General features: G+C 39.3%; 1 protein-coding gene across 1 annotated transcript; it reads right to left on the reverse strand.

Annotated features, from left to right (window-relative positions):
• Positions 1–10,926: 10,926 nt before the first annotated feature.
• On the reverse strand, positions 10,927–17,359 carry LOC124116679 (TAR DNA-binding protein 43-like). The gene is made up of 4 exons (XM_046478111.2): positions 16,995–17,359; positions 16,296–16,465; positions 15,918–16,058; positions 10,927–13,450 (listed from the first exon to the last, which is right to left on the reverse strand). The coding sequence occupies exons 1-4, from the start codon at positions 17,230–17,232 to the stop codon at positions 12,686–12,688; spliced, it is 1,314 nt and encodes a 437-aa protein (XP_046334067.1). The 5' UTR covers positions 17,233–17,359; the 3' UTR covers positions 10,927–12,685.
• Between the last annotated feature and the right edge of the window lie 520 nt (positions 17,360–17,879).

Here is a 17,879-nt window from a genome sequence, read left to right on the forward strand (position 1 = left end):
AATTTTGAAACTCGCTGAAAGGAAGATTGAGAAGTATAAGGAGAAATACAAGAACATGTGCAAGCATAGAGCAGTTCCCATTAGATGCTGAAATTATGGGCATCATGGTATCATATCCAATTGTCGGGCGTTTTGGTCTGTACACTAAGCAGTTAGAGATGGAAAGAACATTGCCCTGAAATCTTCGTTGGGAAAATTTGAATATCAGGCCACCAACATTTTCCAGTAACACATATCCAATTTATATACCGAAATTTTTCTGTAGTCAGGTTCATTGAACTACATACTACGTATGCGTTTCTTTTTGTGAAAAGTGTATTTCTTGTACATATTTTTAAGTTTGTTCCGAACTTTCTGTTTTGTTGTTTTCACACATTAACCCTTGTGAATTAACTTTTTTCTCTGAGTGCCATTATCCCATCTCCGGAGTCTAATGGCGTCATCATTTTGGACAAATTAAACCATGAACTGTTTAGACAGTCTTTGTAAAACCCAAAAGCGTGTGTCAGGGAGGAAATGTTAATGTCCCTGAAAACAAAACTTAAAATGGAGACACCAGTTTCAAAGGAAACTGCTCTGAATAAGATACTTGGGCAACTTACACATTGAATTAAGGATAAGGTACGACAGTGAAGGTTTCCCAGAGTGGACCTAAGGAAAATCAAAACACTTTAATGTTGACATTCTTCAGCTCATGCATGATATGCATAAACAACGGGGGACAGGCTAACCTTTGTACTTAGTTAAGTGTCTGATATTGAAAATCAAATTTATTATGGGCCTGAAGTTTCTGCCGACGCAGCAGAGTATCATGCAGCTAATTTTAGCATGGTTGACACGACCACGTTGAGCGAGGGCAGTCAAGGGTTGAGTTGTGACCTGATTACCACAGGCGATTCACCTGATGCGCCAGCTACTAATGGAGTAAGTCATCTGCACGAGGAAGGGCATTTATCTGTTGCTTATGGTGATGATTCTTATCTTCAGAGTGAAAACTATTCAAGATGTATAGACAATACCAATAGCACAATAGATAGACTAGAGATGCTGGGTTATGTTGTGAGAAATCTGTTTTGGAACAAACTCACTCGCTTGAGTTTTTGTTTTGTTTTTCTGAATTTTGAAACTCGCTGAAAGGAAGATTGAGAAGTATAAGGAGAAATACAAGAACATGTGCAAGCATAGAGCAGTTCCCATTAGATGCTGAAATTATGGGCATCATGGTATCATATCCAATTGTCGGGCGTTTTGGTCTGTACACTAAGCAGTTAGAGATGGAAAGAACATTGCCCTGAAATCTTCGTTGGGAAAATTTGAAACTCTAATGATTCTAACAAACTCTAGCCTAGCAGAATTTGAAGTGGTGGGCATATAACATTATCTCCCCTTTCCATACACTTTCAAGAGATGTTTCTTAATTGTGGTGGGGTGCTGTGTTTGATAATTGCAGTGAGAAGACAGAAGCTAAATTGTATACCGATGAAGTGCAGTTTGTGGGTAATACTTACTATCTTGAACGTAAAGCTGTTCTGTTAGGTCTCAAGTGCTTCACTGGCAGATTTGCAGGTCATCATGTGGGACTCAGAATTGACAGCTCGACGGCAGTGGCACACATGAATCATATGGGAGGCATTCAGTCTCACCTGTTGTGCGGTTGCTGGAGACATGTGGCTCCATGCCATGTTACATGATATGTGGCTTTTTGCAGTTCACATACCTGGCTCCTTAAATGTTGAAACGGATAAGGAGAGTAGAGTATTTCATGGGGAGACTGAGTGGATGTTGAATAAGAATCGTTTTCATAAACTTACGAGCCAGTTGTTCAACCCCTGCGTGGTTTGTTGGCTTCACGAATGAATAAGCAAACAGACAAGTACTTTTCTTGGTGTCCAGATCCTGAAGCTCATGCAATTGATGCCTTTATGTATGACAGGGCTCAGTATACATTTATGCCTTTCTTCCATTCAGTGTTCTGGAGCAACTTGTTCAGAAGATCAGAAAAGATCCAGCAGAAGGCCTGTTGTGCATCCCTACTGGTCCACCCACAGCCGGATTCCTACAGCACCAAGATGTGTGTCTCACCATGAAAAGCACTTCCCAGAGGCAGTCAGACTCTGGTACTTCCTGACAATTCCAATAAAGTATACCCCCTGCACAACAAGATGTGGGATGTTGGTACAGTACTTGCTTACTTGGAAGGAATTTGAGAAAATGCTGAGCTCTCAGAATTGACGTTTTAATGAAATATGTTAGTAGCATTAGTTTCTGCCCAAAGAGCTTAATCATTACATTTACTGGTATTGAAAAATATGTCAGAATCAAACAACACAGTTTTTGTTCTCACCGATGTAATCAAACAAACTTGTAGTCAATTAAAACCTATGGAATTAGAGAGATTTGAGAATGAGAGACTGCAGTTGTGAGATGTCTCAAATCCAACTGGTCTATGCCAGACATACGAAGGGCGTTCAATAAGTTTTGCCACTTGGACATTTGTGTTTACAGGTGTGACACTAGTCATAGCATCAGGTTGACACGCGTCATAAGTTCTAGACACAACAATAAGTTAGATGTAGTGGCTTATTCACATTCAATCATGGATTCTCTCAAGTTCCTTTCCAAATAGGGATGCAAAGCAAAAGAAATCCATGATCGCATGTGTAATGTGATGAGTAAGCATGCTCCTGACTATTCGACAGTTTGCCGTTGGTCTCTACAGTTTAAAAGGGGTAGGGAGTCAACAGACGATGACCCAAGGCCAGGCAGGCCTTCAGATGCCACCCAACCGGGAACCATTGCTGCTATAGAAAGAAGAATTTTGTCTGACCAACGAGTGAAAGTGTCTGAACTTTCTAGGGAATTCCAAATATCAGTTGGAACTGTTGTAACCATTATTCATGAGCATCTTGGTATGTCCAAGGTATCTGCAAGGTGGGTACCTAGAAACCTCAGAGCTCAAGATCGCCATCAGAGAACTGAAAGTTGCCGAGACCTCCTAGATCTCTATACTGCTGATGAAGCCAGAATTCTTTCTCGTCTAGTGACAGGCGATGAAACATGGATCCACCACTGGGACCCGGAAGCTAAATTGGAATCCATTGGAAGTTTCACACTCAACCATCGGCTGGCAACGTAATGGCCACCATATTTTGGGATGCAAGAGGCATGTTACTCCAAGGTAATAAATACAAATATTTGTACAAGTATTACTTGTCCCCAACTTGATGCAAATAAAACTTTTTTATTTTTAAAAATCTAAGGGGGAGGGGGGGTGGAGCTTGGCAGCTAATCTCCTCTGATACACGTGTTCTCACTTCAACCTTGGCATAAATGACACAGTTAAATCAAAGTCTGTTTTTCACTTTTATTCCACAGAATATATAACATTTGGTTTATTTTGTATTGGTGACGCTGTACTCATTGATTACCTGCCACCAAAAACTACAATCAATGGACAGTATTATGCTAATGTAATGAAAGAATTGCGAAAATCTATTCGCCAGAAACGCCGTGGGATGTTAACACGTGGTATTCTACGTTTGCATGACAACGATCTGGTTCACAAGTCGAGAATTGCACAGGCCGCCATATGTGAATGTGGATTCGAAAAGTTAAATCACCCACCCTACAGCCCAGACTTAGCACCCTCTGACTATTTCCTGTTCCGGCAAATAAAATCTTCCCGACGTGGAACATGCTTCCGGAACGACGAGGACATAAAGGCTGCCATAGAGGCGTGGTCAGAGGGCCAATCTGCGGATTTCTGGTATTAAAAGCTTGAAGGACAAATGGAATAAGTGTATTGAGGTGAATGGAGATTATATTGAAAAATAAAAGTGCAAAAGATATTCTGCGACTTGGTCTTATATTGAAGTTGCAAAACTTATTATATATAGTGTCCTATATAGTGTCCATGACCAAATGCTGTTGAGTCACTTAAGACCTCATGAGCCAGTCACGAGAGAGACTGTGTCCAGATGGTTAAAGAATACCCACCAAATGGCTGGTATTCACATTAACGTTTTCAGGACATAGCACCAATTGAGAGACTAGATGTTAGTCTGAGAATGTTTACCTACTGGGAAAAGCTTCCCTCGGTCCTTTACATTCATTGGATTCATGGAAACAGCGCGCTTGGCCTGTTATCTGAATTTTTCATACTATACCACAGCTATTAGGAGATAATAAAAAAAAATTGCTTTTACAAAGATTAATTTTCAAATGCTGATATTATAAAAGTATAAAATTTGTTAAAATGTAGAACTACATTATATTTCTTAAAATATATATATATATATATATATATTTCTTTGTATATCCGCGATACCAATACAAAATAAACCAAATGTTGCAACATATATTCTGTGGAATAAAAGTGGAAAACAGACTTTGATTTAACTGTGTCATTTATGCCAAGGTTGAAGTGAGAACACGTGTATCAGAGGAGATTAGCTGCCAAGCCTCAGAACTTGCTGAGCAGCTAGCACGTGCATGATGACAGGTCCAAGATTGCTGGTGTTTGTCGTTACCTAGGGGGAGCCAGCCTAAAACTGGGATGGAGCACTGGATCCTGAGCTTAAACGTCAAAACGATTCATTGTTGTGGATATCCGTGAAGATCCGGGGTAGAATGTCTTCAGCAACCCATGCTTGTCGTGAAAGGCGACTATGCTGGTCTTATGAGGCGACGCTGACTTGGTTGATATATGTCACCGCATCACAATTGCGTGGATCGATGCTCATGATATTAATCACTGGATTGCCTGGTCCAGACTCGATTACGTACAGACCGCCGTCATATAGCTGGAATACCAGTAAATGCATATTTGAGATCGATTATCGATTTCAAAGAAAATGAAAAATGGAAGTGCGCATAAGCATTATGGTATATCTTCTCTTCGGATGGTAAACGGTCTAATCGTATTAATAATTTGGCAAAAACAACTGCAAAAATGATTAATTCCATGCGAAAATTAAAGTTTATAGAAAATAGAGAAATAGAAAAATAGAGACTTAAAATTATGTCTGCCATTTTATACGTCCTTGCCTTAATATGCTTGTGAGGTACGGGATGGTCGCTCAGAATGAAAAGAAAGACTTGAAAACTCTCGTTAGAGTTAGTACAATTGCCGGGTTACCGAAATATGCCCTCTAGTTTAAAACTGGTTGGAATACACTTTCAGAAATGAGAAAGTATCACAATTAATGCTTGTTTCATAAAATAATACGATGTAGCCCCTTCCTACTTGTATGAACGCCTACCACTGTTGCTGCAACATGCGTGTGCAAAACATATCAATACCACTCAGCACAACACAATTATTTATTCAATCATTTAGTCCCGTCGATGTTAAAATTATTGAATGATTTGCTCCTATCAGTTAGAGACTTCAGTATTCTTGGCTCTTTAAAACTCAAAACCAAAAATACAAACTAAATGGGTTCCTCCCCATTAGGAAGTACAAGAAATCGCTTACAAAATGACGCAACTTATGCAATCAGTTAAGTATGAGTCATGCAGAATTGATCAAGTAGACGGTCCAATCTGTCACTGTAGTTCTGTGGAAAACGTATAATTCTTAATGTCCATTTCATCAAAATGGAAGAAAAATCATGTTGAAAAGCTTAACTGAAATGTGTAAAAACAAGCCGGTCCCCGATATGCCAATACTGTTAAATAGGCATTCTGCCGTACCAAAGGGACGCAACTCTGCACAGCGAATCGCGGGGCCTCAGACGACTGGGCCACCCTACTCCATCTGAGGTACTGCCAAGATATCAATACGGCTTTTTCTGTCAAAATTCCAGTCGGATGGAGAATATTACAAATTAAAAACAATTAAAGTCCGCATAACTTAAGACATTGCCGACATCATTGTTTTTCCAGACGTCAGAACTTGTCAGACTCAAATATTCGGTGTTTACTATTTATGTGAAGTAAAATTGGCATCTCACTCAAATTTCTTTCCGTCTGCTTCACTGGCAGGTATTTCCAAGTTTTGTTTATTTGTTGTATAACGCCGCACTCAGCAATATATCAGCAATATGACGGCGGTCTGTAAATAATCGAGTCTGGACCAGACAACCCAGTGATATCATGAGTGATATCATACCTAATATCATGATCATCGATCCACGCACTTGGAATACGTTGACATGCATCAACCAAGTCAGCGAGTCTGACCACCCAATCCTGTAAGTCGCCTCTTGCGACAAGGTGTCGCCTTTCACAGCAAGCATGGGTTGCTGAAGACCCATTCTACCCCGGATCTTCACGGGTCAGAAATCACACTATTATGACGGAATTTTCAGTTTGCCTCAATGAGAGTATGGTTTTCTGAGTAAGAAGCCAAAACCATGCCACAAAATGCATGTGACATATCTTTTCTAGTGAGTTATCATGATATAACATTTATACTAAGTTTTCCTATAATAATTAGATCCACATCAAGTGCTTTTATGAGTTATCATGGTGTAATATTTATACATCATTTCATATAATTATAGTTTAGCAAGTAATACTTATCGTCAGGTAAAATGCATATATACAATATCAGTAGTTTCAGTTATAGCTTTTTAGATAGATGCTAGCCTAAGGTAATGGGAGCGCATCTCCTAGACATACTATTCAAAAAGACAAGAGTTATGTCTACATAGTTTAATAGATTTGAAGCTTTTAGATAAATACTAGCCTAAGGTATCAAGATCCCATCTCCAAAACAAACGATATGTCTACATAGTCTTATAGATTACCTTTAACTATTTTATTTAAGTAAATCTGTCATCACCTATATTAGAATAACATTCAGCAATTACTTCAATTTAGACTCATTAAGGATTAGCCCCCATACAAGTTCGTCTATAGTGCATTAAGGATTAGCCCCTATACAAGCTCGTCTATAGGGCATTAACGGTTAGCCCCCATACAAGTTCGACTATAGTGCATTAAGGATTAGCCCCCATACAAGCTCGTCTATAGTGCATTAAGGATTAGCCCCCATACAAGCTCGTCTATAGTGACACCATAATCTCTTTCCAAGCATCCAGTAAATATGTCAACAAGATAAGTGCCAGTCCAACAGGATTAACAGGATTAAGTATTCCCCTCTGTCTAGCCATTCATTTAGCATAGGGCAACCCATCGTGTATCAACCAATCATATTCCATTTTATTGTTCTAATTTTTGCTAAATACATACAGAAACCACATGTTAGGGCAGAGAAGGGGGTTTGACTCTCATACCAAGCAGACCTCTCTCCCACAGCCCAGAGGGTTGTACCGACTCTCTGTGGCAACCCTAGCTATATTCTAAGATTTTGTAAATTGCTCATTGTTAATTGTTCTTGTAGATAAAATTGTGATTAGACTCCGGCTCTTTGCTTACTAATTCCCCCAAGAAATACAGCTCGCCATTTGGACGGTTTTGTTCATCCCATAACAGTCCATGATAGAGTGGCAAAGTAGACATATCGTAAAAATATCAAATTTGCAGGAGACTTGATTAGACAAAACGTGATATCTTCTGACATGGGAAGACAAATATACTCTAGACATCTCCATTCCATACGGTTAATTACTAGGAAAAATAATGCAGTAGGATACTAGACAGCTTGGTTTTTTTCCAGTTTGTTCAGGTCGAATGTCAAGGAATGACTAAAAGTAATATAGTTACAATAGTCCCCAGGCAGTACACCAGCTACATTCAAAATGAGATGAATGTTAAATCATTTAATGATAGTGTGGCAGCTAATTGGACTTGTGTAATGTGTTCTGTGTGATGCAAGAGCAGAGTCTGATTAGATGTCTTTAACGTTTAGAGTACATCATCATCGTAAACAACACTCATGCAAAGCATCACATTTTAAAGCAGTTTCTGAGCACAACTTTTCAACACCAGTGTCAATAAATAATACTTACTATGTGTATGGTTAGGTTTCTGCACGGCAGGACATATGCCCCCGCATAACTATGTATAACTATGCATTAGACGTAAGTTGTGGTGAAAGCACCATTAATAAGTCATAGGACGGCCAAACAAAAGACTGAAGACAACAGGCATTTCTTGGCACTTTTCCAAATTAGATTAAAGATTTCATTTTCAGATAACATTTTGATTTGATTTTTATTGGCCAAGTTGAGCTGCACAGGCGACAACTGCTCACAGCATCCAAATGTTCATCACTGCATTCACACTTGGACTAACATCACAATTGGAAGCCTTTTTTCCATTAGTTGGATCAAAAAGTTAAAACGTGTTCATGTTATTGAGGAAATTAAGTTGGGCTGGGTATTTTCAAAAATTATATATGTGAATTTAGGTAAACCAGTAAGTAAGTAAATAGATACAAGCAATTAATTCAGTTGTGCAATCTAGTGGGTCACTGGGCTACATTTTTCTTAACAACTGTATTGTGGATTGCACAGTTTCGAGGTATCAACCTCTAACTTTCAGAGTAGAATGGGTCTTCAATGCACTCCCAGTCAAGTTTAGTAAGTAAACCAATGCACACCTTGGGCAGAAGTGGATCATACTGAACTCGTCTGTTCCAAGTCACTGAAACAATCACTACAGTGTAAAATCCTACATTCACTCTCACTGGTCAAAAACAGTAAGTTAATTTTAGGAGCCAACAGACTGGAATCTGACAAATACTTCTCTCTTAACCTCTTGCATAATCAATTTCCATGACATGAGGAATGTATTTAATGTATCCAACACTTTAACATTTCAGTCCAAATGAATTGAAATATCGTCTAGTTTTCTAGTTCTGGTGACATATTGGATCAATCACTGGTAAACAATGTGAAATGATTAGAATTGCTTGATTTCAACTCCTTCACTCTTTATTATGGTGATTCCTCTCGTCCGAGATAACCACCTCTCTGGGACATGAATGCCTGCTGATACAATCCCTCCATACAGTGACTGAGACGTGCTAGTAACTCCTTGGGTCTGCAAATTTCCTGAATGAGAACAGTGCTGGTTGGATGTTGAACTACTTAGAGTATCAAACTGATGAAAAGTTAAAAAGTCAAAGTTGGCCTTGTCTGTGCAAAAAATAATAGAAGGCTGTCAAATTCTGTTGATTTGGAGGTCACACCACGTGTCCATTCACCTATCCATGCTTTACTCTTCCTTCCTTCCTTCCATCCATCCATCATCCATCCATCCATCCATCATCCATTCTCAGTAACGCCCTCCTTGGTAGTAACCTCCTTGCCCATCTTGTGACTGGTAGAAGTCACTGTAATGGTTTCTGGCACCAGTAAGGGCTGGAAATAGTACCGCACATTTAGTTGGGTCAGAAAAGCAAACAATTGCATGGATATTAACACTATAAGACAGGTAAACAAATTGCTGAGGTGGTACCCATTATCAGTACAGGTTTGGGTCAAAATTCTCAAAACATATATCGGATTAAAATTTCAAACTGAACACACACAAAAATTGATAAAAAAAACCCACCATAATAAAGTTTCCCCTGGTTGAAGTGATGCCTGTACACCAGGCAAAATATAATGGCAACTTCATTCCATACCTGCAGATACAACCCCATAAATTCAGAAAACGACTGTCCCTATCTGCACAAAACTGTGTCCTTGAAACATCCATCTATTGTCTTCTCATTTTAAGATTGTTTTATTTCTTCTTTGTTCGAAGAGTGTGTAAAGTGCTGTTTGAGAATCTGTTGAAGCATTGAAGTATCACAACATGAAGTAGTATAGTGTGCATTGACAAGTCGTGTTACTACTATAAGCAGGGCTGAACCATGCTTGAATCAATCTGCACCTTCTAAAATATCACCTACTGTTACAATGTTCATTCCTTTGATTGTGGTGGTGTTTGTGAAGTTGTTCTCAGTTCAGGGAGGATATCGAGGTCATACCAGTCATATCAGTATTTGCTACTTCAACAAGGTCCGTTCTTAAAAAAAACCTTGGAATTGTCATTGGTTCACACAGCATCATAGTATGATAACCTTATCATACCCCAAGACAATCTTACATCACAAAGAACAAAAAAATATTTAGGTGTCCTAGAGTGAAACAGATGGTGTGCATAAATGGTTGGAAACGCTGTGGAAATGCAGGTGTCTGAAATGGGTGACTGGATGATTGATTCACAAATAGCTTAAAATGGCCTGATAGGGAATATCTCGAAAGACTGCCATCCCTGAACTAAGACAATTGGATTCTATGACAACTCAGTGAGCAATAGAGGGTTGGTGGTAATGTAGGTATCGTGTTTCCCAACTGACAACTAAAACAGGTGACTGCCGTTCGAATTGAAATATCATTGAAGGGTAAGTTTCATCAGACCAGCAGGAACTCTTGTCTGCGGGTCTGTGCATGTTTGAGAGGTCTATTGACCAAGCAATTAAACATTCCACATATTCAGCAACAGAACTATCTTTGCAGACCAGGAATGTTAATATGGCACCATCATGCATATTCATTCATACCAGTACTTAACATCTGCTGGGTCTAGAATATTATAATGGTGGTAGGTGATGAAATACTGTAAATTGTTTGACCGAGTGTTCCTCTCAGTGGGATGAAGTATGGCATGTGTTTCCATAAATGTGACACCACCACCTTCAGGTTGTGTACACACAAACCACTACTCAACACATCCACTGTAACCCGCCTCCATTCTCAGACACATTCACCATGGTCACAATGCTTCCTTCTCCAGCTACTTCCTCCAGCCAGACTTCTTCCCTTCAGCAATCGAACAGACAGCCATATCTGTTCCCACACAATCTTAAACTGTCAGGCTCATCACTTTCCCATCACAGCACCATTCTTTGTCTGCTCACATGACTTCTAAATAGTAGGAGCTAGTTACTGTGACAGGAACAAATATGGCTCCTGTGTTAACGTTCCTTGATCAATCAACACTCAAACACAAAACACAACACATAGCCATGGTGTATATCTTTCAATAGCATTGTCACTCAAAACAAACCAAATCAAACAATGTATTTGACACATTCCACATATCTAAAATATCATTCCACTCAATCATATTGGGAAATGTCATTCATCACCTGCAAAACATCATCTCTCAAAATTCCTCATTCCAGGTTGACAATATCTTCCATTCAACCATATTCTGACACAGTTCAGTGACCAATGTTACCAAATTTTACCAAAAACACAATGTGAAACAAGCAGATTGGTCTTTTCAGGTAAAATGTTCTTATCATATAGGCAATACAATCAATGATGTATGTAGGCAAACTTGATATTTCCCCAATAATCTCCTGTAATCTGTATGGAGTAAAAATTGAGTTCAAAGAGAATTTCTTATCAACTGTTACAAAGCCAAAACATGGCTGATTGATAAACAATGCAAATTTAGTCAATTTGAATACTGCATGTTGTGACAAGTATGAAAGTGTATATATAGCTATGTTAACGTCCATTCCTGCAGATGTGACATTTGTGAATGATATGACCATTAAAATGACATGACACTTGACAGTTAACAACACGGACTACACTGAGACATATGCTACTCTGTGATGGTGGCGGTCTGCAAGAAAGCTGTATGTACATGGTGATCTACTCTCACCACTAGATGTAGGACTGTTGCTTTTCAATGTATGTGCTGTGTCTAGGACTAAGCTTTGCCTCCCAATCCTCTCCTTGCACAGCTCACTCTCCCCAAGCTCCCTTCAAGCAAGTAAAACATGCTACACACACACAAAAACTTTCAAATTCACTGACAATACACAACATGATTTGCAACGGCTACAAAGGCCATATAACAACAAGCAACTGATAGTACTACAAATATCAATGCAGGGATAATTCTAGGGTGGGGCCTTGTGCTTTTACCCCCTAAATTAGAAAAAAGCCCACATTTTCAATACAGAGGGGCATTTTAACATTGTGCTGTATGGTCATGTGTGGGAATATTTGAATTTTCACATAAAGGGCCGATGTCAGAAAATTACTAGAGTGAACCCTGTCAATGGCATTTCCGTTACAATACATTTTTCAAGGAAATGGAACTACAAAATAGTATTTTCTATCCATTTACAAAATTATTTGCAAACATTTGTAGATTTTCTGGAAATCTGCATTGGTTGGTAAGAAAATGTTCTAAAGTAATAGAATATGACAATTTAGTGAGAGGAAGAATTCAAGATCTTCAAATTAACACAAATGGGGGGACAAGTTCAAAGATGGAAACCCATCTGAAACAGAAAACTTGAGAGCCAACAGCAACAGTATGTGCATCATCATAACCACCACTCACACAGCACTGCTACTCTATATGCAGGTCAGGAAGACAGTGCCCCTTAAGTTCAATAAGAGCATCATACAAACTCCCAACTCATCCTCACTATCAATGTGGTGCACTGCCCATCCTCCACATCACAGCGCTTGCCTCACACATGCTTCTCTACCACATTTCCACCACAGCTGCTGTGTTTCCAACATCCCACCACACAACAGCATAGCAGTAGTCACTTAACATACATTTGCTGATATATTCTTTAAACTAGTCCACATCGAAAAGATATTATAGCACAAACTTAGAATTTCTGACAGACAATTAATCTGGACGTTTGGTTGACAGTTTTGAGAAGCACCTTCAATTATAATTGAGGATGTAGAACTGTGCAGGTGTTTGTAGGCTGAATGACCACTGCTATACTATTCATTCACTCCATTCAGCTCCACCCCCCTGACCTCCCCCCACTGCCATGAGTTCCCCATCCTCCATACTGTCCCTGACTTGCAGGACTGTGGCTTTGCCCATCAGAATGTGGACCACCCCACCCTAGGAAGTTGCTTCCACCGCCCTGTCCTCCACCCCCACCAATATTCCCAAAGGTCTGATTACTGTTGTTCTGATTCGGGGTAGTGTCCCCATTTCCACCTCCACCCCCACCCCCGCCCCCACCACCTCCCTGTCCTGCCAGCCCCAGGGGTCCCCACTGACCTTGCCCACTTAAAACAGCTTGGGCAGCTGCCATCATGGCGCTGTTTAGAAGATTCATTCCAATGTTGTTAGCAACCTGGTTATCAACCCCTTGAGCCATGTTTTGACTGTTCTGCTTACCAATATTATTTTGATGGGAAGGGGAGGGGCGAGGCCCTGGGCTCCATCCACCCTGATTCCCAAAGCCTTGGTTGAAACCTTGGTTGTACCCCCCACCTCCACCTTTGCGATCACCGTGGCGATCCATATTCTTGGGGGCAGCACTGCTGACATGGACACTGGTCCCATCTATCACGTGGTCTTCACCACAGAGGGTCTGGGCTATCTCAGGGTTAGCGAATGTTACGAAAGCAAAGGCTCTGAAAGGCTTCGGAATGAAGACGTCCACAACTTCACCAAACTTGCCAAAGTAGTTTCGCAAGTTTTCAGCACTCAGGTTTTCTGTACATCTCCCCACAAAGACTTTCCTGTTCATGAGCTGCTGAGCACCTTCCTGCAATGACAAACACATTCATTCTTTTACTCAGTATGTACATCAAACATATAATTATATATCATAATAAACAAAATATAATGTCTTCAGCTCTTTGTGATTTCACTTAAAAAATATTCTTTCATATCATTTTGAATGCTCTTTGTAAGTAACCATGAGATGGTGCCCTTGGTATAGACAGAACCATTTTCTTTATTTTGACCTTCCAGTGAATGTTTTAGAAATGTCACCAGCAACCCTGGCTAGGGTGAAACATGACAGAACAGCGAGAAAATAGATCAATAATCTCTAAAATCTTAGTGAGTATGGTTCTATGCCACTTTTAGCAATATTCCAGCAATATCACTCCGGGGGACACCAGAAATAGGCTTCACACATTGTACCCATGTCGGGAATTGACAAGTGATCGCTTTAACCACTTGACTACCTGGCCTCCCCTTTTAAAAGCTTAGAACAGAATATGCATAGCAGTGCTCCCGATAACTTCCAACAACATTATTATCAGAACTGATAAGTACCAGACATACCTTTGCAAACCAGTATGTACCATACTGCTTGTCTGTAGAATTAACGAGTAATGGCCTGATATTGCACTGCCATTATTCAAAGACCTTAGGTTGCACATTCGGATTTGGGATCCAAACTAAAGTTAACTAAAAGGCCACACATTCTTTCATTTTACGTTTCACAGATTTATCCCAGCTTTTCCACTAAAGGTTGGTTGAAAACAAAAACAATAGCGATGTCGATCATTTATATATTTATATGAAAGTCATTCTAACTTGGAGTTAAAACTGCAGCTGGCTTCTTGAATCACTGACACTTATATAGAACATTTCTATTGTAAATAGGGACTTTATTACTTGCGGGAGACGTAATAAAAATAAATATTTTTGTGTTTAAATTTATTTCTTTTCCAGATGCTTTTCAGTAGTGGTGACAGGCCCGTGAAACAAAAAATAACAAATTTGTGGCCTAAGAGAATTTGAGTGTGTTGTTGTTAGCCAATCACAATGTAGGATTGGGAGCAAATCCATTTGCTTCTGACACGAAATGATGTATTCCCATTCAAGCAGAAGGTTATGCCTGAGAAGGTAAACACAGAAGTATGATGATGTTTTGAAGAAACACCCATAAACTGCTCTTGCTGCCCTGCAGGCATAATGAATATTTTTTGTCCGCCACGTGAGAAGCAGAATGTTTTTCTGCATCCCTTCTCTGGACCTGTGTGTACTTGATGCAGACTTGTACATCACATAAAAACCCTGCAGGTTCAATATTTCCCAAATCCTTTAGACCCTGTCATTTTCAAAGCATTAATAGCCAGGGTTGAGATAAATGCCCTTGTAGTGTTAAGGCAATGGGGAAAATCTGTACTAAAACACAGGAATCTGTACTATCCCAGGATTAGCAGGCTAGTGTTAAGTTCTAACCCTGGCAATGCACAGTGCATGTTAAAGATCAACTAGTGATAGAGCTTGGAGCATGTACAAAAGCAGAAGAGAACACATTTCATGTGCATCTAAGCACTGTTTACAAATCAAATATTTTCCACAGGAAAATGCTTCTTGTCAGTCTGAAAGTAGGGTGTGTTAAGTAGAGGAATATCATGGTAACAACCAGCTTTACTATTCATAAGTAATTTTTATGAGAGACTTGGACATTCCCATCTACTGTATATTAAAAGAAACAATTATTGATGATGTAATCATAAAATTGACAATGACGTTTAAAACAGTGCAGCATATGCTTCATCCCATGGAGACATTACTTCTATGATGTATAGCATGACAATATATCGTGGGCTCTATATTACCATGGTATCGGTAAATCTTGTAATCCACACACGCTGTCAACTGTTTACTTATGCAAATCTTAGCACAATATTTCATCACTTGATCAAATAAGGATGTGTTGCAGTATGTCACAGCTACTCGTCAATATGTATACATTCACTTTTTATGATAGTTTCTGGAAAGATTTTGTAGTTGAATCACACCTCAACCCAACCTAGGTCGTAATCTAAAACAGGATGTGATGTAAACCACATAATCCACACTTATCACACCACAAAATAGCCGTACTATAGAGTTGCCTGCCCCTGAGTAGCTAATGACAGGTACTTTGTTTACCGCTTTCAGTAAAGAAAATCAATATTGATCAATCCTAAATATGTCATAAAAGTTGAACAAAGAACAAGAAACACATATGACATATTTAGTGTTAGTAAGTATGCGTCATTATGATCAATTATAAATTACCTTCTGTAATAATATAGCGACCATCCTACTCTTATTTACGTTGTCATGGTAGTACAGTACTCCAATAGAAATTATGTTAATTTGGAGCTAATTGCTTTTGTTTGTATGCACGCTCTCCCAATAGAAACCTAAGCACAAAAATACACCTCAACAATGAATGGCTCACATTCATGTGTACCCACAACAAAAAGCACAAAAGCAATTACCTTTGAGTTGGGTATGGTGACATCGCACCATCTGCCATCTATCATGTGACGCTGGGACATGCACTTCACTTGAGCTGAGTGTTCCACAAATCGAATGAAACCAAATCCTTTGGACTGGCCAGTCTTGATGTCTCGCTTAACCTTGGGAAGGATTAAAAAAGACTTGCTACAACATGTACAAGACTCCTAAACGTTTAACGAAATACAATGGTATGATTTGTAAAGTAAGATCACCCATGTAAAATACTGCTTAATGTCTGCTCCATCTCTAACCATCACAGAAGTTAGTTATGTACATCAAATTAACACAATGATAGGCTACATACTGAAACATCTACAAAACAATTGTCCCAAAGTATGATAGACTAACTGTACTACCTGCACCAAAAGCAGTTCTCCAAACTGGGCGAAATATTTCTTTAGGTCATCTTCTGTACTCTTCCATGGCAGACCAAGGACAATGAGATCTGTGCTGCATGGTGATGTCTCGATTCGCTTTGTCTTGGCTGCTGGGTTCTCTTGGCCCTCTTCGCCCTTCCTTTTGTTTTCTACAACAACAAAAAGCATACATAATGAACATTAGGCCTACTACTTCAGTTAACAGTGAGTGAAATGAATCTATGTTCAATGTCTGATGGGATATTAGTATTATTACCATGATTACATTATGTATGCGATACTCAGTAGTCAACATCAAACACAGGGAGAAAACAAAGGAAAAATATACATAAACTATTATTTATCTCAAGCTCATCACTCTTCACACCAGCGGCGACTCTTTCGGATGTGGCTTCAGGGTTGATTGTTTACCTTAATAGCTGAGACGTAATACAGATGCAATTTCGTTTTAGTTCTGTCTCTGGAATATGTGACAAGAAATTATCACATTTCTTTGCCGTAGTTGATCGGTTGCATTTTCTGGAAATAAGTGAAGACGGCGACAACAAACTCATGGCTGCCGCAGTCACACCACAGTTCTATTGTTAGACATGCCGGCATGGCTTCCGTGAACAAAATGTGAAGGCAATCATGAACATTAATAAATATAATGCAATCACATTAAAGACAAAGACATACCTTTTGGAAACACCGAAACGTAGACGTGGGATTCCCATAAACCATCTGGTGGATGCAGGCGCCCATCTACAAGGCGGATACCACGATAAGCGCCGGTTTCTGGATTGCGATATTTCATTCCACATGCTCCAGGAAACTGGGCAGAAAGTGTCGTCAATAACAGGGTACCATCATCTTCACTTGGAATTTCAATAGGTTCCTCGTTCTCCTCCTCCGTAACTTGAATATACTGACTCATGCTCGCCTGATCTTCTTGCTTCTGAACTCGTGTAGAAATGAATAAAGAAACAAATTAATGCAGTGCATATACTTCCGCGCAAGACGAATCTAAGATGGCGTCGCGTGCTTTTATTTCGGCAAAGTCCGGTGTTTTCCGACTCCAAGCTTCGACCTCTGAAAAGCAGCTTCGGCATCGTACGCGTTAAAACGGCTAAAAATAGCCAACGAATACCATTTTCCTTCAGAGTACTTTCAGTATGTAGTGTAGCCTAATACATATCATATAATGAACAACTTCAGTGCGACTTAGGTTATCTAAAAAGGATAACTGAATTCTTACACATAAAAATCAGTCCAACACTTGTTTAGATATGACCTATCAAAATGGATTCAATGTGACGCAGAGGTTTTGAACATTTCGGAAGCAATTCAATTGTTTTTTCAGTTTCCTGCTCCACTACAGGTCTGCTGGTATAAAAAAAGTGTTTAATATGGGAGGAAACAAGTAGCAACTAATTTTGGCCTAATTTTTTTTTACCCCAATTTTACATTTATTATGTTAATAATATTCGGACAGTTACTTACAATATGATCACTCATATCTGACATTTCTGGTCCAAACATTGGAGACTTATGTTACACATTCCTAACTTCAGTTATACCCAT

Source organism: Haliotis rufescens, unplaced genomic scaffold (assembly GCF_023055435.1).
Source record: "Haliotis rufescens isolate VD_foot unplaced genomic scaffold, xgHalRufe1.0.p SCAF_14, whole genome shotgun sequence".
Lineage (NCBI taxonomy): Eukaryota > Metazoa > Mollusca > Gastropoda > Lepetellida > Haliotidae > Haliotis > Haliotis rufescens.